Consider the following 25,731-nt stretch of genomic DNA (forward strand, 5'->3'; position numbering starts at 1 on the left):
TGGCAGCTGTATATTCAGGTAGGGAGACAATGCTCCACTGTGACGTGTTCAGCTACTGGCAGCTGTACATTCAGGTAGGGAGACAATGCTCCACTGTGATGTGTTCAGCTACTGGCAGCTGTATATACAGGTAGGGAGACAATGCTCCACTATGACGTGTTCAGCTACTGGCAGCTGTATATTCAGGTAGGGAGACAATGCTTACAAGTCTGTAATTTTCTGTGTTCATATTGATACTTGTGAGTTTACCCTGCCATGTCATTGTTTTACATTGATATTTGCTGTGGAAAAGTTACAATTTTGAATGGCATCAGTGGTAAAATTGTCATTTTCAGAAAATGTTTTCAGTGCTGCTAGGACATTACAAGTTTAGTGCTGGTGGGCACTCACTGCTTCCAACAGTGCTGCACACAGTTTAGTACAGATCTGGGATAGACCAGGTCTTCAGCATCCCATGCTTGCCGTAAGAGGCGACTAACGGGATTGGGTGGTCAGGCTGGCTGACTTGGTTGATGCATGTCATCATATCCCAATTGTGTGGATCAATACTCAGGATATCAATCACTGGATTATCTGGTCCAGACTCGATTATGTACAGGCCACCCACATATAGATGGAATATTGCTGAGTGTGGCGTTAAACATGAAACAAACAAACAAACAAAACATTTTCATACAGCACTCTGAAATTGAAGTATTTTTTTATTCATTTCCATAGGTCTTCTTTGGTGTGTATGTTGTGAGGTCGGAGGTTACGGAAGACACAGGTCACATGCAGGCTGCATTCCTACAGACCCCTGGCAGAAGTGGCACGCTTGGTAAGAAGAGTGGTGTGGTTCAGGGGAGACAATTCATTCAACTGAACGTATCAATAGATTTTGTGTAACTATAGGTGCTTGTTTTTTCTTGAAATGTACCACTTCTAATTCAAGTGTATTTGTTAAAAAATTCTGACCTTGCCCCAGACATTGCAGCTGTTGAAAAAAGTCTCTTACTGATTGGATAGATGAGTTCCACTGCCCACATCATTATAAAGTTCAGTGACCGTTTCGTTTTTGTTTCCATTTTTCATTGTGCATTGTGTTTTTATAAGGATTTTTACATTTTTTTGAAAGTGGAAATAAAAACAAAATGTTATGGCAGACTTTATGATGATGTAGGTGGTGCCTATTTTTTTTTTTAGCCTGTTAGTGATGGCGAGACACTGTCTTGTTTTTACATCAGGTTGAAGGACAGTATCTTCAGTGAGACTGGAAGCATCTTCTCGAGGCAAGAGAGTTAACTGACTTTAAAAGTCCAGTTTCCATGCTTGCCGAACTAGGCTGGTATTATGGAGTTACATTTTGGCTGGACTAACGAGTCTATGATTAGTCCAATCAAAATCGCGCGAAATCGAAATCCGGTTCGTAAACTGTCATGCAGATTTTGGTCGATTGAAGGATTTGCAAAGCATGTGCACCGCCAACTCATTGTCAACAGATATTTTCTAAATCTTTTCATGTTTTTAATGAAGGTGCTCACGTGATTTGATGCACTTCGCGATTTAAGACTCGTTTTATCACAATATAGAGATCTTGATTATCATCAGATCGTCTTGACTGGGCGCCCCGTTTTGTTTGAAGCAAATGCAAGTGATACCAGAGGTGGAATCTGATTGGTCCATGGGAGAGGCATAGAAAGGACATAACTTGTAATAGCCACTTGTGGCGCTACGATCTAGCCCAGGAATTCCAGCCTAGTTTGGCGAGGGTGGAAACTGTACTTTCATAGTCAGTTAACTCACTTGCCTCGTGGAGATGAACTGGAAGTAGCACAGGGAGCCTCTATGATCTCAAATTGTTCAACTTCAGAGACAAACACGTCCAGAGTGAGGTCTGTCAGTGGACATGCAGGTGTGGGCTGTGCCCATCAGGATCTTTCTCTTCCTGTCTCCCTAGCAGACACTGGGGTCAGCTCTGCAGGGGTCAGTACTGGGGTCAGCTCTGCAGGGGTCAGTACTGGGGTCAGCCTGGTGAGGAGGGACTTTGCTGCTGACCTCCAGACAGAAGAGTACATGGTCCAGATGGTGAGTAACACATCTGGAAACAAAATAATTTATATTTTAAGCCAGATCAATATAGTAACTTGGATTACAGATTTTTATTCCAAAAATATCTGAAGGCAGGTAAAACTAATACTAAAAATGTCAATGACTTCATTTATTACCACAGTAATTGTGCCTCTTACCTTATTTTCTTTTGTGTTTAATACATACAATGCACCCACCTGTTTGGTGGTAAATGTTTTCAAAAGGAAGATGCTGTTCTTTCACTTCAGGTGAAGTGTTGGTAGAACTAGCAGGAAATAAGAGACATAGTGAGATTATCAATGTAATTCTTTTTTAGGAAATGTCTTAAAAGCCAGACCTTTTAATTTATGAATATATTTTAAGTTTATATTTCAAACATGTCAATAATGGCCGATTCATCTCATGGTAATCCTGTTGGTTGATGCATATACTCTTTTCAGGCCATAGCAGAAAGTATGAAAGAAAGCATGACCAACAACCATGGCCACAAAAGGTAACTTCACAAGGCCCAATAGATCCCTTTTTGTTAACTTTGCAACCAACCCCCCACTCCTCTCCCAAAATTCCAAATTTCACATTATATTACATACCCGATACAGTATATTCTGTAAAAGACCACTTGCCCGAAATACATTCATATAAAAATTGCAATTCGCTGTGCAGAGTTGCGTCCCTTGGGCACGCCAGAAACCTATGATTGTGAGTTCGAATTCCGGTTCGCCCCGATTATGTTTCTAGGTTTGTCAGCACCATACCCGTGCTCGTGGGTTTCACCGAAGTGGTAAACGTCTGAGACCTGCATCACTTCGGGCTTTCCTCCCACATTAAGCTGACACGCCGCGATATAACTGTAATATTGTTAAAAGTGGCGTTAAACCCAACTCACTCACTCACTCATATAAAAATTGCATCAGCATTATTACAGTATATAACTCTCAAACTATATAATATTTATCACAATTCCTTTGTATTGTTTAATTAAAAACTTTCATTGTAAATAATATCAACCTTTTCTATATTTGATATGATGTATACATGTTTTATGTGGTTGCTTATAAATATTTTAGATAGTTTAAGCCTTCTAACATGTAATGAACACCATTGTCCTCCTTTCTTCACACACTGCCTTGTGGAGATGATAGGGGAGGAACAGATCCCTTGTAACCTGTGTTTGTTGAAAGGTGAGGTGGGGTGAAATGGGGTTTAACGTCGCGTCCAAGATTATTGCTCTTACTTTGCGACGTGCATGTACGTGTGTGTGTTTGTGTGTCTGCTTGTACTAGTCAGGACTGATGCCGATTTATAGTGCTAGTTCACTGAGATACCATGCCGCAGTTTAACATGAATAACCCACTCAGACACAGTATACTGACTCCGAGCCGACCAGTCCTTGTTTTAGCCCCTTGATGCCGAGCGCCAGACAGGGTAACAACAAGTACCATCTTTTAACGTCTTTTGGTATGACGCGGTCGGGGATCAAACCCCGGACCTTCCACTCTCCGGGCAGATGCTCTACCACTAGACCACGGAGGCGGTCGTTTGTTGAAAGAGTTGACTGATATGGAAGTAGATGTCAGACATTGCTGTTAGCGTGTTCATGTGCCTCAATAGTTATAATCATGCTCATGCGTAATCACTGGATTGCCTGGTCCTAACTTGATTATTTCCATGGATTTCATTTGATTCCTCTTTCAGCAATGAACCGAAAATGAAGCTGGTGGCCACAATCAGTCCAATAACTTTGGTTGATTCTCAAGGAACAGATCACCACAGACAGACCACTCAAACTAAAAGTGGAAAAATGACAAACTCTGCTCTAACCTCTCCAGATGTCATTGAACTTGTTGACTCTCAAGATGAGAGTGTTGATGTGCCAAAGAGCAGGTCTGTGTCTCTGCCTGTGTGTGGAGGGTCAGTCTGTGACCCGGTTGTATTGGATGACTCCCAAGAGGATGACCAGATTCCATCAGGACCATGTGCCAACGAAGGGTATCAGAGCTCTTGTGTAGTACTTATAGACTCTCAAGAGGAGAGCCAGCTTCCTGTGTGTGACTTCCTGTCTGAAGACAGAGAGCTCCAGAACAGCCCTGACCCATGTCCACTTTTACAGAAACACTGCAGTCATAGTCCTGATTCTATTACCTTGCCGACAAAAGGATCAGAGTTTCCTTGTTCCAAAACCTTCACTGATCCATCTTCAGTATTACAGAAAAATAGTCATTGTCATGAGTCTATTACCAACCTGCCTCAAGGATCAGAATCTCTTCCTGATAGTTTCCAGAACCAAACCGAACCATCGCCAGTGCTACAGAAACATTGCTGTCATGATATTGATAGGAGTAAAGTGGATTCAATTACCAACCTGAAAAAAGAATCAACACCTCTTTGTTCCCCAAACAGAACAGACCAATCTTCAGTATCACAGCCTGAACTGGATTCAACTAACAGCCAGAATACATTTCCAACAAATACTCCTCCACATGTTCAATCAGCCTCAAACACCAATAAAGAACACATAAAATCCTTCACAGGCAATTATCCTGAGCAGAACAAAATAGATCTGCCAGATTCATTGTTTAATCTGCCACCAGTATCAACAAAACATTGCAATGCTGTTGCTATCTTGAGTGAAGAAGAACAACTTAAACTTGCCTTGACTTGGAGTCTTCAAGAACAGGATAGAGATTCTCAAAATGTTAGCATTACCTGCATGAAACAACACTCCAATATGAATGCCAACAAAGTGTTGACAAGGCAGTCAGACCGCACCATTGACCAGAGAAGTGTACTCCACAAGACCCCAACAAAGAGACGGTATGCATCAGGTCATGGATCACCAGAATCAAAGATCCCACGATTTGACCTGGGTGAGAGATGTGATAATGCCCCAGGTCTTGTACAGAGTACGAACAGTTCTGTGGGCAGGACATTTTCAGACACGGTATCGCATAGATCTATCAACAGTGATGCTGCTTCCACCCAAGGTCAAACTTCAGATAAATCTGACAGTGCAGCCAACATCAGTGATGCTCCTGATGTCCTTGGGATTGACAATGGAGCAGAGACTTTGAAAGATGAGGAACTTGCAAGACGCCTTCAGCAAGAGTTTGATGATGAATACAGCAAATCAAAAGTTGGAAATAATGAAACTCCTAGACTGTTGAGAAGCAAGCTGGGATCTGAACCACACCCAAAGAAGCTTGTGTCATGTGTTGCTGATCAACGTGTTGGGGCAAAAGGATCTTCTGAGACTTGTGCCACATCATTTGGTGTCAGTTCAGAGGAACAGCTGCTTAATGGAAGAAGTGAAGGAAAGGATGTGGCCTTGTCTTCACTGACGGGTAAACAGGAAGTTGAGGAGCCATCAAGGTTGCCTAGTTTTGGTCCTTCAGGAGATGGTGTGGTTTCTGAGACTGTATCAAGTGCATCAGATAGTGCTGTGAGGTGTTCTACTTCAGTCCCACCGACCAGTGCTAACACTAGTGGAACATATGACACTGACATGTGCAATGATTCAAATGATCACATGTCTGACAGTTTTAGAGAAGACATTGGACTTTTGTCAGAATCAGGTGTTTCATTTGGCAGTGATCTTCATGGACATTCTTCAATAAATTTAAAAGAACCTGAAAGTTTTCTTCATGCTGAAGGCAACAGCAGGACTGTTTCAAGCCATGTTGATCCTGACACTAGGAGTCCCATTGGCCATGAGACATCTTCTGTATCCTCCGAGAAAATCGTTCCTACAGATGAGGATGCAATATTTTCAGGAGAGATGGAAAGGAAGGAATGCACTGAGACTACAGAAAGTGTCAGTCAGGATATTGTTAAGCCAAGTGTCAAAGACATGTCTCACACAGAGAGTTCAAACTCAGAGGTCATGGAGACTTCTGATCAGTGTGAGGGTCATGAAGAAAAGAACATGTCTGACTACAGTGGTAAATGTGTGGTACCTCGCGATGAAGGTTCGAGGGGTACATATAGTGCACAATTAGTTGAAGATTATGGTGAATGTGCATCAAGTGAGATTTCTCAGTCAGTGCTACCACATCTCCCCAAGGACCCCACTTATACACACAAGGCTATATCTGTCACCCACAGTGAGGCAAAGTCACTTACTCACCACAGTACTCACAAATTACCAGAAAATGAGATCAGGACTGAAAGAACTCCAATGGAAACATCATTGGATGAGGTTAAGACTGAAGCGATGACAGATGAGGAATTTGCCAGGCAGCTGCAGGAACAGTTTGACAAGGAAAGTGGGATAAAGCGTGTCCCAACAGCCGAGGCAATGTCACTGAGACGCAAAAGATTGGTTGACACCAAGGCTGTTGGTTGGCCTCTAGATTGCAAGGTACCTAAAGCTGCTTTTGGCAGTTGTACAAGTTCTGATAAGGAGGAAATGGCAAATAGAGAGCAAAGAGCTTACGTTAGAACCCCCTGCTCACATGGTAGTGCTCACACTTCAAATTGTGATTCTCACAGGTTAGATCCCAGTGCTCAGACTTCCATTTCCAGTGCTTCCAGGTCCAGTTTCCGTGCTCATATCTCAAATCTTAATTCTCATGATGTTCGTGCAACACAAAACAATATCTCCAAAGCCAAAACTTCAAGGAAAGCTCTGTTTGACCATCATCAGCCTTCAGCAGGGGTGGTCCCAGGACATGACTCCTACACTGTTGACACTGATGCTGAGCTGGCCAGGATCCTTCAGGAGGAGGAGCTTCAGAAAAATATGGCTGGTGGTAGTGGAGGATCAGCTTGTGTGACTTCAGATGCAGAGTACGCCAGGAGTCTCCTGTATGAAGAGCAGAGGACTGTGTCCAGTGAAGAGGATCTGTTTCAGATGAAGCAGGCAAATGTGAATCCATTAGTTCCTGTTCCTGAACGTGTGTGTGACGGTTCTGTGTTTGGTGTTGGATCCAGTGCTGACAGAAGTGAGACAGATGTAAAGTTTGACCGACTTCCAAGGAAACCCATTGGAAGAAATAAAACTGAAAAATTTATTGCTAATCAGGTAAGTGATTTGAAAACAAAGGTTTTACCTTACCTGACGCTACACAGGGCTGTAGGTGTATCGTCAGGTAAGTAAGTATAAAAACTTTGCATTTAATTAGAAATAATCATGTTTTACCTTACCTGACGCCACACCTGTAGCACTGTGTAGCATCAGGTAAGTATAAAAACATTGCATTTAATCCGAAATGCTCATTTTAAACTATTTATAGATAGAAGTGGACATGACTTTTCATGGGATGCAAACGTGCGGATATGGCAGAATTCTATCCGGCATGGCACCTAACCTTTTCAGAAGGGTTAGCCATACAGTGATCAAAATTACTTTTGTATGCTTTTAGAGGAAGTATTATCAATTCTCTAGCATGATAAAACTCATTTCCTTCAATTGCAGATAAATGGACAGTTCTCTTGATCTTATAGTGCAGTACTTCCCATGAACTGAAACATTCCAGGGCTGATTAGTTTCAGAAAATTTTGAAAATGTCAATCCTCTCATATTCTTTCTTGTAATTTCTTCTTGTGAAATGTTTCGTCAAGTCCATGAATCTTTTGGTATCTATGAAGGTACAAACTAAAGACAATTTATTGAGTCGTGCATGGTTTTACATTTTTAAAACTTATCCTATCTCACAGTGTGCATTTCTCCTTCTCTTTCAATCCTTGTGTAGAAACAACCCTGCACCAAGTTTCCAGCTTTCACTGTTTAAGTTGTAGCTGGCAACTACAAGCTATAACTGAAACATTGTTTTTATTCCAGCCTTGCAATAGTTTAGAAATGCAGGTCACAGTTAACATCATGAAAAAATGAGGGGCGGTTGGGTAGCCTATTGGTTAAAGCTTTCGCTCGTCACGCCCAAGACCCAGGTTCGATTCCCGACATGGGTACAATGTGTGAAGCCCATTTCTGGTGTCCCTCGCCATGATATTGCTGTAATATTGCTAAAAGCGGCGTAAAACCAATTCTGTGAAAGTTCCTTAGATGTTTTTGAAAGAACTGCACTGACTGATAAAAAAGTTGCGTTAATTATGAATCATTCAAAATATGATGAGTATTTTGGATAAAAGACTGTCCGAATATGCAGAATTTATGCATCATATGCCACCCTGATTAGTAGAGTTTAAATTATTGGCATTCCATCAGAGATAAAATTTACTGTGCATAGATGTATTCAATCTTTTAGCTGGCGTTGTACAGAGAGTTGCAGAGACAAAAGTTCTGTGGTGTTGAAGATACAGGCTCACACAGGTCATCCAGATCCACCCCTGGAGTGACACCATCAATCTACAGCAGATCCCCCACAACAAGAAGGGTGCCATCTGCCACTGTCACATCACCATGGCAAGACCCTTCTGCCACATCACCATGGCAACAGCCGTCAGCTACAAAAATTTCAGCTACTGCAAGAACACCACCCAAAGCTTGTGTAACTCCAGTGCGAAGAGTGTCAGTCACACATCAAAGTAATTTTGTTTTAGTAAATGACATTCAATGTTTCCAGCTTTGGTTTCTGGGTTCTGATCAGTATATTTTCTATTTTCTACATTTTTTGGATGGTTGTCATCCAAATTGCCCTAACTTGTCATTTGTCACTCACAAAATATGTGAGGTTGGTGAAAGTGGCTGTTGCTATGGTAATTCTCAAATAAGGCGAGAGGTAGAGCGTCCGCCCGGAGAGCGGAAGGTCCAGGGTTCGATCCCCGGCTGCGTCATACCAAAAGACGTTAAAAGATGGTACTTGTTGTTACCCTGTCTAGCGCTCAACATTAAGGGGCTAAAACAAGGACTGGTCGGCTCGGAGTCAGTAAACTGTGTCTGAGTAGGGTATTCATGTTAAACTGCGGCATGGTATCTCAGTGGGCTAGCACTATAAATCGGCATCAGTCCGGACAAGCAGCCACACACACACACACACGTGCATGCACGTCGCTATATAAGTGCAATAATCTTGGACGCGACGTTAAACCCCATTTCACCTCACCTCACCTCAAATAAGGCAATCAGAATCTACTTGTAGAACACTTATTGATGTATATCAGTTACTACTGAATCATTAAGTCAAACTTTACTCATTACACAGTAATCAGCTGCAGAGCTGGGTTTGGTGCCAACAAACTTTGAAACATAATCATAGCTAACCAGGATTCGAACCGATGATCATAGGCTTCTGTCACGCTTGAGGGATTGGCATACTAGAAGGCAAGGGAATTAACTGACTATAAAAGTTCACTTTCCACCCTTGCCGAACTTGGCTGGAATCTCCAGGCTCTATCGCAGGGCCACCAGTGGCTATTATGAGTTATGTCCCTTCTCTGTCCCTCCTATTGACCAATCAGATGCCACCTCTCATATCACTTACATTTGCTTCAAACAAAATGGCGGTGCCCAGTCAAGACAATCTGCTCGACAATCAAGATCTGTATTGTTATAAAACAGTCTTACCCCGCAAAGTGCAGCAAATCACTTGAGTATGCGTATGAAGTGGATGTCTTGTTCTTAACGCAAATTTGATTGGACTTCGCACACTCGTTGGTCCAGCCAAAATGTAACTCTGGAATTCCAGCCTAGTTCGGCAAGAAACCTTTATAGTCAGGTAACGCCCTTGTCTCAGGAAGATGATCAGAAGCTAAACGAATTCACCATTTTTCATGAAAACCAATGCATTAAGTAATTATGTCTCCCCCAGAATGGAGGGAGACATATTGTTTTTGGCACGGTTCCCGTCGGCGTCGGCGTTCCCACCGTTTCCGGACCATAACTCAGAATCAGTTTAATATTTTTTCGCAAAACTTTGTATACACATTAACCCAGCACTGAAGTGGTGCCTTTTGCTATTTAGAGATTTTTGACATTTTTATTTTTTCTCGTTTCCATGGAGATAACTTGAACATAGACTCTGAATGGGGGTAAGCTTTGTTTCCTGACCATAACTCAGAAACCGTTTAATATTTTTTCGCAAAACTTTGTATACACATTAACCCAGCACTGAAGTGGTGCCCATTAGTTTTTTTAAATTTCTAGGAGTTCTATTTTTGTCTCTGTTATTTAGTAATGGAGGGTGGGAATGAAGAGATGGGTTGAACGTGAAGTAAACGAATGAATGGGGGTTAGGGGAGTGGGGGGGGAGACATATGTTTTTACGAGTAAAAACACTTTCTAGTTTCTTTTTTGACATTATGTATCTCACAAACATATTACATACTCTCAATGCAGACCAGAAAACGATAATGAATTATATACTCTTTTTTTTCTCCAATTTGTAGCCTCATCAACGTTCAAGAGCTTTGGTGACAAAACAAGTGACGGTTTGTCCCCATCAGATGTTGTTCCTGGGTTGAAGACTGAAGATGGCAATGACGTCATTGACAGTAAGGACACAAAAATGATTAAAATGCAACATGGTGACATCAAATACTTACTCAAAATATGTCTTTTGTCAGGAAACAGCATGTGCCACCAGTCTACATGAGCTATGACCTCTGGGGGGCACGGGGGGCACGGGGGGCCCAGTCGTCAAAGGAGCCGCGATTCGCTGTGCAGAGTTGCGTCCCTTGGGCACACAAGAAACCTGTGATTGTGGGTTCGAATCCCGGTTCGCCCCGATTATGTTTCTAGGTTTGTCAGCACCATACCCGTGCTCGTGGGTTTCACTGAAGTGGCAAATGTCTGAGACCTGCATCACTTCGGGCTTTCCTCCCACATTAAGCTGACAACGCCGTGATGTAACTGGAATACTGTTAAAAGCGGCGTTAAACCAAACTCACTCACTCACTATGACCTTAGAAAACATTGTCTTTTGGTGGTAAAATGTGGATTGCAATTTCATTTCTTGTCATGCTTCACAACATGTTGGCTTGTACTAACACTATTCAGACTGAAGTATTGTCAAGCATAGTAAGCAATGGAAGGACTGTGTATTGAAATTGTGAAGTGATAACAATTTATGGTGTCCTAAATTACACCTGAAAGAAATGCGATCCTTTTATGACCTTAATGTTAAAAGTTGTACATTATTCTAAAAAAAAATAATGGTCTTGGTTCACAGGCACTGCCCGCATCATCAAAAGTCTGCTGCACGTTTTGTTTTTATTTCCATTTTATAAAAAAATATTAAAATCCTTATACTTGAAAACAATGTGATCCAATATAGCATGCAGTTACTTCCCTTTACATGCGCACTTCTTTACTGCTCATCTCGTGTTAAGGTCGGGGCGGTCAGGTAGCCTAGCGGTTATAGTGTTTGCTTGTCACGCCGAAGACCCCGGCTCGATTCCCGACATAGGTACAATGTGTGAAGCCCATTTCTGTGTCCCCTGCCGTAATATTGCTGGAATATCTCTAAAAGCGGTGTAAAACCATACACAACTGTTTATTTGGTCACATACTAGTTTGAACAAGCACCCCCCCAAAAAAAACACTGCCTGCCCGCACTATTTTTTGAAAAGTCATTGCCAGAGAACCAATTCTTTTATTTTTTTTAAGCCTCATAAAGTAGCTCACTTGATAGACTGGTCCAGACTCCAGAGTTTCAGACCACCTTCAGATAGCTGGAATATTGCTTAATGACCAAGTCCCATTGGTTATGTCGAGGCTTTCTCAATCATGAGTTGTATTTATTTTCAATCACATTAAGGGTCACGTCAGAACGACCTTTCATCCAACCAATCAGAGCGTCGCTTACCAGATCATGAAAGTGACAGTAGGAATGTGTTTTCTAACCATGCAACCATGAAATATTTAACAGAGGGTATTCTGAACAACAGCTACGGGTTTTATGATTATACCCATACAATCTAGGCCTTCTGTAAGCCATTCCAGAGTGTTCTTCTTATCAGTTTTAATTTTTTTAATCGAGAACACGTCAAAATATGTTTTGAGGCGTAGTCGCCAGTTTGATACTAGTGTCGTAAAGCTCGAGAAAGCTGCCTTCTGATTGGCAAATGTCGATTTCATGTCAGTCATTTCACAGGTCGGTCAAAATTCGCAAAAGTTCGTTCTGATGTGACCCGTAATGGGATGACTAAGCGGAAGCGAAAAATAAAGGTCTGATTTTAATGAGATTTATTTATTTTTAACTTAGAAGCCTCATCGCCTTACTATTTATGATAAAAAACGTTCTGACTACAATATAATCTTTTACTCAGATACGATACCTCTCTGAGTCAAGATCTGAGGTTCCGTCAAGTGAACCCCGAGTCAACATTGACCTCCCAGTCTAAATGATGGATGCATGGGTTCTTCAGCCAATCAGATCACAACATTCTAAAACTATTTTCTTTCTTTAATTTACCTCCTTTAATCGGAAATGTTGACCTTACCAACAGAAAAGTGCCACAGAATATAAATATACATTGAAAATACATCCTTCGGGTGTAGGTGCCATGGCGCTCAGTATTGACAGGATGTATAAAATATCCACAATATTCTGAATTTTTTTGCCATTTGAAACTTGTGACCATAATCATTTTTGAGGTACAGAAAAACAGATACGGGGGTCTGAAGGCTACTCACACTCGTACTGAAAATTTAGAAGAATCAATGCTGATTGGCTGATTACACCTGAAGTGACCTCAGATGCAGAGAGGTATTTTCTTGGAGTAAATGATCTGAATTTAAAGAGATTGAATGAATAAGGGACTGAATCAGCTCTGTTCCCAGTGTCTAAACACATCAGTCAGCTTGGATGTTGTGTCAGTTACAGAGGCTGGTGATGAGGACAAGCAGGCAGTGGAAAGTCCGTCCAAGTCACCAGTTGTGAAAAATGTCCGATGTGGGAACTGTAAGCAGCTTGGGCATCCACGGACACACAGTGGGTGTCCCCATTACTACAAACAGTCTGAGGTGGAGCGAAGAGAGGTGGGTGGAGACTGGCAGTGGGAGGCTGGTTTATGGGAGGGGGAAGAGGAATGTGGGATGTTCCCGCTACTTCGGACAGTCTGAGGTGGAGCGGAGAGAGGTGGTGGAGGAGGCCGGTTTATGGGAGGGGGTAGGGCATGGGTTGGTGCCTGTGGGTGTTCCTGCTACTTCAGACAGTCTGAGGTGGAGACTGGCAGTGGGAGGCCAGTGTTTGGTAGGGCATGGGTGGGTGCCTGTGGGTGTTCCTGCTACTTCAGACAGTCTGAGGTGGAGACTGGCAGTGGGAGGCCAGTGTTTGGTAGGGCATGGGTGGTGCCTGTGGGTGTTCCTGCTACTACAGACAGTCTGAGGTGGAGACTGGCAGTTAGAGGCCAGTGTTTGGTAGGGCATGGGTGGTGCCTGTGGGTGTTCCTACTTCAGACAGTCTGAGGTGGAGACTGGCAGTGGGAGGCCAGTGTTTGGTAGGGCATGGGTGGGTGCCTGTGGGAGTTCCTACTACTTCAGACAGTGTGAGGTGGAGACTGGCAGTTGGAGGCCAGTGTTTGGTAGGGTATAGGTGGTGCCTGTGGGAGTTCCTACTACTTCAGACAGTCATTGGTGGAGACTGGCAGTTGGAGGCCAGTGTTTGGTAGGGTATAGGTGGTGCCTGTGGGAGTTCCTACTACTTCAGACAGTGTGAGGTGGAGACTGGCAGTTGGAGGCCAGTGTTTGGTAGGGTATAGGTGGTGCCTGTGGGAGTTCCTACTACTTCAGACAGTCATTGGTGGAGACTGGCAGTTGGAGGCCAGTGTTTGGTAGGGTATAGGTGGTGCCTGTGGGAGTTCCTACTACTTCAGACAGTCTGAGGTGGAGACTGGCAGTTAGAGGCTAGTGTTTGGTGGGGCATGGGTGGGTTCCTGTGGGTGTTCCTACTTCAGACAATCTGGAGCAGAGAGAGTTGAGTGGAGACTGGCAGTGGGAGGGGCCATGGCTTTGTGGGTGCTTAGGAGGTACTGTAAGAGCCCCACTGCTGTCTGTCAGAGATAGAGGTTGCCTTGCAGCTTATACTGTTGAATGAATAATAATCTCATCATTGTAAAGTGTTACTGAAGAAATAGTAATGGAAGGTAACATTAGTTTTGTGTCTGCTAGCACATATTTACCTTGAAGTTGGGTTTGTATTTGTAATGATAATCTGTGATGCTTCTATACCTTTCTGTATTTGTAAGGTCAACTGGTCATTGATAGTGTAGGACAAATTGATCAGAAAATCATGATGGTCACAACTGGTACAACTATTACAAACATACCGTATTCGATGTAATGAGCGCCCAGGGCCCTCTCAAAATTAGAAATAGGGGGGGCTCTTATTAGAATATTATTTTGTTGAAAAAAAAACAGAGTAGAAAGATAAATTTTCATGGTTTATGCTGACAGTCTGAAATGTTTAAATAAGACAGATATATTTTTCCAGAATTTAATTGCCCATAATTAAGGGTGCATATAACACATAAGTGTGTATTATACGCGAATCATTAAGTCATGTGTACATTGATCAATCGGAAGGGGTGCTAATTGGGATTGTTCACTAGCCAATACATTAGCAAACCGTGGGTGCTTATTAGAGCGGGGGCTTATTACGTCGAATACGGTAATGGTTTACAGGTCAAAAGAATGTATGATACCTGGGTACTCCAATTAAGCACAAATGGTGACACTCATTTCTTTTTATCAGGTGAAAGCATCAGAAAATTTGAAGAGAAGGGTTGAAAGAGCTAAAGAAAATGAAGAAGCCCTGGAATTATTGGTGAGCTAAAGAGTCATTCAGAGGATGCAACATTATGCATATTTAAGTATAAACTATTCTCCACCCCTTCTGTCTGGCACTGGTAATGAATCTAGCAAATTATTTTGTTTAGTAAATTAACACAGCTAAGGATGGTCATACGTAACAGTATATTAAATCTCTCTCTCTCTCTCTCTCTCTCTCTCTCTCTCTCTCTCTCTCTCTCTCTTGATGCAGAAAGAATCTCAAATTGATGTATGATGATGCTAACTTTAAGCTCTTCTGACTGAAAGTCAAGTGAGCTTATGTCATGGTCTGTCATAAACATCTTCTCAGGAACCATTGGACCAATGAAGCTGAAACTTCACATTCTTGTTCCCACTTGACAAACAAATTTGTTCAAGTGGCTCAAATCCGATTTTCAAAATGGCCTCCATGTCGGCCATATTGAAAAAGCTATTTATTGATATTACTCAGCCATGTTTGTGCAAAATATACTGCATAATAAAATTTGGTATATGTGTAGTTATTAGTGGGGCTCAACACACATGCCAATTTACAAATTTTGACTTTGACCATGCTGCGAAATCCTCTCAAAATGCAAAAGTCAAAATGTCTTCCACTGTAAACATCATCTCTTCAGAAACCACTGAACCAATGAAGCTGAAACTTCACATGCTTGTTAATACCTATTATTACATCCCAATTTGTTCAAGAGGTTCAAATCCAATTTCCTACATGGCCACTGACAGCAAATTTTGTGAAGTGGCTATCAACTGTTGACTATGTTTCCAGGTGAGCTACAGGGCCAAGGTGCTATTGTTAAAAATTTGTCCTTGTTTTCAGACAAGAAGTGAACAAATCCTGGGCAGTGGTAATCTTTGAGTCCTTGTTTTCAGACAAGAAGTGAACAAATCCTGAAAGTGCGGAAGCAGACCATGCTGGCTCAGATCCGGGCCGAGGCTGAGAAAGTAGAGGAAGAGTTCAATGACCAGATCCGCCAGCTGAACCAGGTGGTGAAGAGACGGGAGAAGAGGAAGAAGAAGACAACATGATGTATTTGTTGTTCTCAAGACTTTGATGAAGATCATTCTGTTGATTGGAACAATGTACAGGAACTCATTTCACAAAGCGAGTATGTGCGCACTAGGATGGTCTGTCATGGATGGATGTCTATGTTAAAGTTCAGTCAAACACCTTTGTGTCGAAGTTGAAGGGACCTACATAAGTACTTCGAGTTATCCAAGGTTCGACATTACCGAAAAATTACCTAGTGGTTAAAGCGTTCGGTCGTCACGCTGAAGACCCGGGTTCGATTCCCGACATGGGTACAATGTGTGAAGCCCATTTCTGGTGTCCCCCGCCATGATATTGCTGGAATATTGCTAAAAGCGGCGTAAAACCATACTCACTCACTCACTCGACATTACCGAAAAATAACTTGACATGAAGAACAACAAAATGAAAAAAATTCCCAACAATACTTATGTTATTCATCATTATTGGCAATAATGGCATAGTAATTGAATCAAAGCTCACATTCACCATCTGCATCACGAGCTTATATGAAACTGAACACATGATAAAACGAAATAGGAATCATTTCTGAGTAAACAGTCAAATGTCTGACGAATATTAGTCTCAATCGATGTTACTGTAAATATACGTTTTTTAGGTGAAGGAACAACTGATCCAGTTATCCTCCTGATAACACCAGGCCCTTCACAAGAGTCATCAATGATGTTGCTAACCATATTGATTGATTTTGGTATCTATCCGTCATTTTATAACACTAGTGAAACAAAGAGACTATCAACGTAAATCCTAATTCGTAACACATTCCATAATTTGTAGTCACAAGATAAACATGTGACAATCACATGACTCCATTCACTCCTGTGTGTGGTGTTGATCAAATGACATGTTAATCGCTGGTAGACTCATCAATTAAAGGTTCCTTTTGAGTAAGGTGTCACTGTGTGTGACTAGAAGACAAGAGGCCTTTGACAATGCAGTGGAGATTAAATTTGTGCTGGGACTGGAAAATAACAACAGTAACTTCGACACATGAGAGGTTAAATAATGATGAATAAAGGAGGAATACACAGAGACCAAGCTTTTACTTGGGGGCAACCCAACCCAACAACCTTTGATTTATCAAAGTTTGACACAAGAGTGTTTGACTGTATATGATTGCTTTGTGAAATGGGCCCCTAGACTCTTTAGACATTGTTGTTTTACCTTTCATGATCGGAATAACTTGGGTCAGTCGTCTTATGAGCCGCAACTTGCTCTGCGGAGTTACATCCCTTTGGCACGCCCGATTATGTTTGTAGGTTTGTCAGCACTATACCCGTCCTCTGAGTTTTTACCACAGTGGTAAACTTGTGAGACCTACATCACTTGGGGCTTCGTTCCCACATGAAGCTGACACGCCATGATGTAACTGAAATACTGTTCTAAGCAGCATTAAACCCAGCTCTCACACTAAGGAATGACGAAGGGAACTGTCGTGAGAGTAGTAATGTGACAGCATGTTAGTGAATATCAAGCTGATGAACAGAGATAGTCTTTTGACCAGTAGAACCATCCACCTTCTGTTGACCTCTTTGAAGACAAATTGTATTTCCAGATAAGCTTTTGGCATTGTGGGTATTTTATCCATGCATTTTAAAATAATTGGGTATCCGTCATTCTATCTGGGTGTTCAAATTTCTGTTACCCACTAGTTTTTACACATGTGGGTATTTAAGTTAAATATTTAAAAACACTATATATCTAGTCCCTGCAAACTGGTGTGTTGTGGGTTCGAGAGCTTTATACTCAAAAATACCACGATACTTCCACAAGAAAGTGTTATGGCAAATGATCATGATGTAACTGTCATCGTGGAGTTTGGCAAGGTTGACAGGACGCCCGTTTATAATTTCAAAATAAGTTGCTGATTTGCTAATCGAATACGCAGGGTTACTTCACAATATTTTGATGATACGCACAAGTTTTATTTTTGTAGTGTATCTGTAATGTTCGTTGCGTATTTGATATGCTTGGATTTTATTTTACTGCGTATTTCAGCATTTCTGATGCGTATTTTACGCAGATACGCAGCTTATCTGGACCTCTTGGTTTATTTCTATTATAATATTATCAAAGTCTGCATGTGAGTTATGGTGGACCTAAGTTCCAAGTCCCCTTGTATTGGATTTGGGCTAATTCAGACTAAGGATGCCTGGTGACTGGTCACTGTGGCGTCTTTAGCCTCCTTAATTACATTCATGGTCACTTTCCAACATGTGGCCATTTTGACAGGTCCCCGGGTAGGCTCCCTTGGGGCCTCCTCTAAATATGAAAAATGTTGGTCAGTTGAGTGATAAAACCAATTCACTCACATACTTATTTGAGTAATTAACATACCTGTAACAGTATTATTGGTGGAATCCTAAAACAGTGGCAAGATCTGATAGTTGTTTGGATTTAGTGTTGTTCTTATTGTTGGTATATCTATCATTATTTTTAGCATTTACAGATCTATTCCATTGGAATAGAACACCTTTTAAGACACAAAGGACCATTTCATTTTCGAGGGGGAGAAGGGTGCTGGGATTTTATAAAAAATTATAAATGCTTGAAATAATAAAAGAATTACAAGATTGCTGCAAGATGATTTAAACAAAAGCATTAAGGCTAATAGTTTCAATTAAAAAAATATGTGGGTTCTATTTTGCATGTTTAGCTGAAAATATATGCAGTCTTCCAGTCTCCATACAAAATCCCAGTTGCCCCCACCCCACAGAAACATTATTTTTTTTGTTTTCATCGTCCAGTAGAAATGATCAAGGGGGTATATTTTTCATAGTGTAAATCATTCATTACCAATTTATTTTCTTGGACCTCTTGGGCTGACTTTGTTAATAAAAGCAATGTTTGATTTCAGTTCTTGACTTTTGCATTCATTGATGTATGTGTAGGAGTGGAAAGATGCCACTTTTGAGACAATCCATGCATATCATGGTGGTGAGTATTTAGAATGTGATGTAAGCAACTTTGTGCTGACCCATCTGTGATCACAAGGCCAATCTGGGGTTGGACATCAGCAGCTCCTGGGAGCTGAGTACTTCTCTGAACTGCAAGTTACTGTGCGCCATCAGTCTGTGCTCAGTAATTGGACAGTGTAAACTTGTATTTGAAATTGACTGTCTCCGTGGTCTTGTGGTAGAGCGTCTGCCCGGAGAGCAGATGTCATGGGTTCGATCCCTGGTCGCTTCATACCAAAAGACGTTAAAAGATGGTACTTGGTGTTACCCTGTCTGGCGCTTGGCATTAAGGACCTAAAAACAAGGACTGGTCGGCTCGGAGTCAGTATACTGTATCTGAGTGGAGTATTCATGTTAAACTGCGGCATGGTATCTCAGTGGGCTAGCACTATAAATCGGCTTCAGCATGGACTAGTACAAGGAGCCACACACACTCATGCACGTTGCTATATAAGTGCAATCACCTTCACCTCTCCTGTATCTGGAATTCATTTCAGTAGATTTTAGTATACATATTAAAATAGTAACAGCTTCATGAAAAGTTGCGTCCATGTTATATAGAAAATAACAATATTTGTTCATTCAAGTGATCAATGTTTTATCATAACAAATTCATTGACAAAACCCATACCTGGTAACAGGAGACACAGCGACACACGTCAAAGGGGTGGTGTAACAACTCAGTTAACAATGTCAATATTGGGAATGACCACCATTTGCGTTGACACAGGCGAGGCAGCAGTGGTGCATTGAAGACACCTGGTGCATTACCGGCTGGTTCTGGTCCTATTGTAGGCGTCATTTCATCTCATCCCAGATGTGTTCTATGGAGGAGGGGTCTGGAAAAATAGCTGGCCATATTGGAAATCATGGGCAGGGCGGTATTTACAAAGCTTCTTAGAATTCTTAAATCCACAAAGAAATCTTAGTTTCCCTAGCAACCAACTTAAGTTTTAAGTAATTTCTTAAGTCATATTCACAGAGCTTCTCAGTGCTTAGTTCTTTGCTTAAGTTTAAGATACCTCATGAGCTTACTTAAGACCTTAAGAATTTTCTTAAGACATCCAATATGGCTGCCATAGGTATTGTACAAACCACCGCTAGCAAGATGTACTGCAAATGTATTCTGACAAAGAACTAATCAGGAGATACTGGTTAAACAAAAGTGGTATTAAATATGTGACTGGGTTAATTACTGATAAAATATGTCCTAGCACCTCTCGTTCTCATGCCATGACAGGAACTGAAAAGGTTGTAGCAATGCTACATTATTTTGCTACAGACAAAATGCAGTTATGCAACGGGGATCACTTGGGTCTTTCCCAATCGTCGGTCAGTCGAGCGATATAGCAGACAGTGTCAGCTTTGTCTGACGCCGATAAAGCATCCCAGTTTATTCACTTTCCGACAACGCAGGGTTGCATTAGTTGTAATCAAGCGACATTTTACTGATGGACCCCTTTCCTGCTCACTGACGTTCTTTCGTACACATTGTTCTTTCTTTTCTTATGACGTCTTTTGACGTATATTTATATTGTATATTGCGTACTTTTGACAGCTATTTCAACTTAGTATGTTTAACCCTCGTCTGTTTGGTTTGTATTTTGACCTTTAGCAGTAACATTTAGTTCTCTTTTCGTAATAATTGACCTTTATTGCGTACATTTGTCCTTTTTTTCAACTTTGTATTTTTCGACCGAATGGCCGCCCATAGGATCCCATGTGCAGATTATAGCACCATCTGTCAACGAACCCTCATATGTAAATCGTAAACAGTACCACAGTATTAACACACAGCTTGTATTTGATCCAAACAACATGATAATTGACCTTGTTGCGAAGTGGCCAGGCTCCACACACGACTCGAGAATACTCACCTGAAGCGGACTTCATATTTTATTTGAACGACACATCGTGCCAAACGGATGTCACCTACTTGGAGATAGTGGCTACCCCTGCAGAAACTGGCTGCTTACTCCGTACCTGAGACCAAATCCTGGCTCACAGACATCCTACAATCGGTAATATTCTCCTACAATCGTGAACACGCAATCATAATGAGAGTTATCCCCCTTCAAAATTATTAAGGCTTTTAAAATCATTACAAGTTGTGGAATTCTGCATAACATCTGCAAGATAAGGAATATCCCATTACCTGACAGTGAGTCCAATGTTCCGGATGACGACATGACAGCCTTCTACAGAGAGAGAGAGAGAGAGATATTCCTGGCAACAACTTGACCTTCCGGAATCACTTTGCAAACACTCACTTTCAGTGTGAGTGATTATTCTTCTTTTAACTGAGTAAAACCACTATTTAATTAATTATATTCAACAACAAAATATTTCAGTAAAAAAACAGTTTATTTTAACAAATAAGAGTAATATATAAGAATCAGTTGATAAGGTTTCCCTTTTTTCAAAAATAATTCACAAACAATTTATTACAACTGATTAATGAAATTAATATTGTTATTATATAATTTTCTTCTTAAGACTTATACATTCAGTTTCAAGTTTAAGTTTTTTTTGGGTAGCTAATCATAACTTTCCCCCAACAGGAATGTTTGTCTCGAGGACTTTGGCTCCTGGACAATGCTCCATGCTGCTGGTCTCTTCATGGATCCCAGTGCTGAGGATGCGGTTCCTGGCACTGGTGGTTCCGGCTGAGGATGCGTGTCTGCATGTCAAGTGCTGCCATGTCACTGTATATAAATGGAAAGAAAATGTTTTAGTCATTGTTATTTTTGAGTATCTATGTATCTGAATAGGGTAAAAGTATGAGGGAATATCTTCAGTCTCAAACACATGGAGTCATCACTGATTTTAAGTGATCCCTTCAAATACTTTTCACCACAATCTTGCACGGGTGCAGGCTAAAACGGCACCCCAGCAAAACGTCACCGATTGAAATCTGGCGAAAACGGCACCGCATTTGACGAAAACGGCACCTCTATTTTTAATAAGGATAAGAACGATTTTTGTAGTAATATATATGGTTTATTTACATGGTCACAGTTATCACAGCATGTTGTTGTTTTCTGACATTCTTCTCTCATGCAACACATCAAAAGGCCATTGTGAATAATTGTGATCTGATAGCACCATGTTAGGCCTCTTAAATACAGTTTCAGTTTAAATTGAGTAAAGGTACTTAAAACTTGAAAGCGTATAGTGTTTTCACATTAAGTTAACTGCGCCTCCCAATCAGTCGGCGAGTAAATTGGAGTAGGGGTCTAATTAGCACTAATAGCACTTATTTGACCAAGGTAAAAAAAAAATAAGGTGCTGTTTTCGCCAGGCAATAGTAGCAAATATATGACCAATTATACACAGGAGGTACTTTGTTAACATAATAGTTTTTCATAGCAAATCATTTAAGTAGAGTTATGCTATATGAATGATTATACTCAATACAAGGGCAAGGGAATACATCAGTAGAATTACCTTGCATTAACTGTGTCAGAAAGGCTGACCACCTGTAGGAGGGATGTGTCCATAGCTGATGGTATTCCAGATATGGATACATTATTCTGCCCCAGAATATCCCACACTACCTCTGATGTGGCAGTCAAAGTAGGGCATGGTGATGGATCACCATCTGTCTAAGTAAAAAATTATTGTTACTTACATTTAAAAAATTGAGAATGTTTTATTCCGAATCAAAGTGTTAAATAATACTAAAGTAACAATTGAAGACAACCTTACAATTTGTTTCAAATTTAGGAATCTTTATAAATATGCACATTCATCATGACTAACCTAAGAATTGTTAACATATGTAAATTCAAACTTTTAAGAATTGATTATACACTGGTGAGTGAGTGAGTGAGTATGGTTTTATGCCGCTTTTAGCAATATTCCAGCAATATCACGGCGGGGGACACCAGAAATGGGCTTCACACATTGTACCCATGTCGGGAATCGAACCTGGGTCTTCGGCATGAAGAGCGAACGCTTTAATCACTAGGCTACCCGACCGCCCGATTATACACTGAATGGGACACCAAAATGTACTTAATGACACCAAATATAATTATTTTTACTTGAAAGCTAGCTTAGACAATAATTGTATCACATTAAGATTTCATGTATCTCAGATCTGGTGATTTATGCACTATAAAACTACTATTACAGTTCAGTGTTGCAAAATGTGAACTACAATAATTACCTGTGCTGATAACACCTTGGTTGTACCTTGCAATTTCTCCCCTGGCTTTACTTTGGATGTTATGCCATTTCTTTTCCACCTCCTCTGGGGCTCTGATGCATCCTATGATTTACATAAAAATATTCAATTCTCAACTGTGTACTGTAAATTTCAGAAATAAACGAATAGGTACTGGATGTGGCACTGTAATATAACTGAAAACTTGTACAAAAACATTTATTCTTTCTTTCCCTGAACATAAATTTATGTTAAATAAACTATACGTAATACAATAAAATCTAGTTTATTATAAAAAAAAATCCTTCCGATTTTATATGCGTTGCTGCTGTGAAAATTTGCCAAAATACTAAAATCTGGAATAACAATAGACTTTTGAACATTATTTAAATCTTAAATATATTTCAATACCAAAAAGTGGCACTAACTATCTTTATGGTCTGCCGTACCTGGAAATGCTAAGAAGTTTTGTGAGTACCGCCCCAGCATATCATGAAAAGAATAAGTCTAGATCTAGATATGTGAACAGTACTCAGCCTGTTTGAAACTAATAATAATTGCCTTTTGACTGATAGTCTGGTCATTTTGGTCGAAATAAATGGCCTACCTCAAGAAAATTGCAACAGAATTAATTCATACTTTATATTATTTGGTAGCATGTCAGCTTTCAGGAAAAAAAAGTCTACCAAAATCAACTCATGGGAATGACCTTTCTCAAGGTCACAAGATATAGGCCTATATAATTCGTATTTTCGTATTCTTGGATATTTGCAGGAAGGAAGAGATTCAAATTTATTATAGTTTTCTTTCTAATATAACTAAATTAAAGAACAATCTGGGTATACAACTTTTATTTACTTTATAAAAATTTCACAGGGACAATTTAATTCATTATAATAGTTGAAGGTCAAATAGAGGACATATATGAAGAGTGGCCGAGAAGTTAAATGTTGCCATAGATTTTCAAATATTAGAATGAAGTCATACATATTATATTCAAATGTAAGATAATCACACTTCATATATAATTTTAAGAACTTAATGTGAGCAAGCCTCCAAGCCTCCGACTGAAATATTTCTTATTTTATGTTATTTGGATGCAAGTTTTGACGTTTATATAATTCCAAAGACAATAGATGATTTTGATAAGTCAAGTGCCCTTCAATACAAGTTTTACAATTTCGTACAAGTAACACTATTTTGTCCGTAGAAACGGGTCGTGGCAGAATGTTCCTTTGATTGAGACTCTGCCCGAATTGTGACTCGCGTACAAGGGGAAATGAATATCATATGTTCCAGTATACATGCTTTAGATTTGAAAGAAAATTATTACCAAACTATTGTCGTATAAATCCCAACTTTTATAAACTCCGATGCTTATTCACAACTACTGATAGTTGAACACTCATTCGTTTAAGAAAGTATATTGGTTGCATATTTCAGAAGTTAAATTTTTTGTTGTTGTATAATGCCGCACTCAGCAATATTGCAGCTATATGACGGCGGCCAGTAAATAATCGAGTCTGGACCAGACAATCCAGTGATTGACATCATGAGCAGCGATCCACGTGATTGGGATCGATGACATGCATCAACCAAGTCAGCGAGTCTGACCACCCGATCCCGTTAGTAGTCGCCTTTAACGACAAGCACAGTCGCCTTTTACGGCAAGTATATATGATACTGTGATGTTGTTGTGCTAGATGTAAATAATATAACGTAGCTGTAGTTTCGAAAGATAATCCAGTAAAAAAACACTTACAAAACAATAATCATCTTTAATGTCAATTATATCATGTATGCTATTTCTCATATCACTTTAATACATTGTAATTTGTATGTGTATCATGTTTGGGAGATGCATTCAGATAAGCAAAATTTGCTTGTTGGCCAATCCCTCCACTTTATGGAAATATATATGTTAATATCATAAAGAACTGGAACTTGGTAACGCATGGGTAGTTGGCCGACTATAATCTATTCTGGTCAAAGGGGCCCCGGCGAAACTCATGTCAGCCGGTTATCTATTACTGTCGCTGATACGCTGAATGAACACAGGCTATACTGACTATAGATTCATTTATTTTAGTGAGCGAATCTATTCAATTTGAGTATAAGTACAAGATAATCATAGACTATTGCATAGCATAGCAATATGACAATATTCCAGTTATATCAAGGCGGGGGACACCTGAGTGAGTGAGTTGGTTTTAACGCCGCTTTTGACATTATTCCAGTTATATCACGGTGTGTCAGCTTAATGTGGAAGGAAAGCCCGAAGTGAAGCAGGTCTTAGACGTTTACCTCTTCGGTGAAACCCACGAGCACGGGTATGGTGCTGACAAACCTAGAAACGTAATCGGGGCGAACCCACAATCATAGGTTTCTGGGGTGCCCAAGGGACGCAACTCTGCACAGCGAATCGTGGCGCCTTAGACGATTGGGCCACCCGTGCCCCCGAGAGCAATCTCATTAAAATCAGATCTTAGTTCTCGTTTGGGGGTAGTGAGTACAAAGATTTGAGTTTAATGAGATTACCCCGAGGGACACCAGAAATGGGCTTCACGCATTGCACCCATGTGGGGAATCGAACCCGGGCCTTCGGCGAATAAACACACAAGTGCCTCGCTGTATTCCAAACAATCTTTGGGAACAGTATTTGGTCTACTCCTGCTATAAATTTAGTTTCAAGTCAAGAAACGGAGACAGAATCCATTGGCGCTGTTGTCTGAGATCATGCTGTTCCAGAATGGTAGCCGTAATTCTGAAAGAAGAAAAATGTCTTACAACATCGTGCCAAAATAGAGTAAAGTTGTTTAAA

At 40.6% G+C, this 25,731-nt stretch overlaps 1 protein-coding gene and 2 pseudogenes across 1 annotated transcript in view; 2 read left to right on the top strand and 1 right to left on the bottom strand.

Annotated features, from left to right (window-relative positions):
- Positions 1-15,763, top strand: part of LOC139471824 (serine-rich adhesin for platelets-like) — a 34,085-nt gene extending 18,322 nt beyond the window's left edge. The window contains exons 15-23 of the mRNA XM_071254326.1: positions 718-817; positions 1,850-2,064; positions 2,508-2,560; positions 3,763-7,087; positions 8,271-8,550; positions 10,351-10,455; positions 12,783-12,943; positions 14,658-14,729; positions 15,608-15,763. Coding sequence (XP_071110427.1) covers positions 718-817; positions 1,850-2,064; positions 2,508-2,560; positions 3,763-7,087; positions 8,271-8,550; positions 10,351-10,455; positions 12,783-12,943; positions 14,658-14,729; positions 15,608-15,763 — 4,467 coding nt within the window. The remainder of the gene's footprint in view (positions 1-717; positions 818-1,849; positions 2,065-2,507; positions 2,561-3,762; positions 7,088-8,270; positions 8,551-10,350; positions 10,456-12,782; positions 12,944-14,657; positions 14,730-15,607) is intronic.
- Positions 15,764-19,811: 4,048 nt separating this feature from the next.
- Positions 19,812-21,027, top strand: LOC139471740 (putative nuclease HARBI1; annotated as a pseudogene).
- A 256-nt stretch (positions 21,028-21,283) lies between these two features.
- LOC139471841 (uncharacterized) lies at positions 21,284-23,399 on the bottom strand (annotated as a pseudogene).
- Between the last annotated feature and the right edge of the window lie 2,332 nt (positions 23,400-25,731).

This window comes from Haliotis cracherodii, unplaced genomic scaffold, assembly GCF_022045235.1.
Source record: "Haliotis cracherodii isolate W230 unplaced genomic scaffold, xgHalCrac1.p SCAF_23, whole genome shotgun sequence".
In the NCBI taxonomy this organism is placed as follows: domain Eukaryota; kingdom Metazoa; phylum Mollusca; class Gastropoda; order Lepetellida; family Haliotidae; genus Haliotis; species Haliotis cracherodii.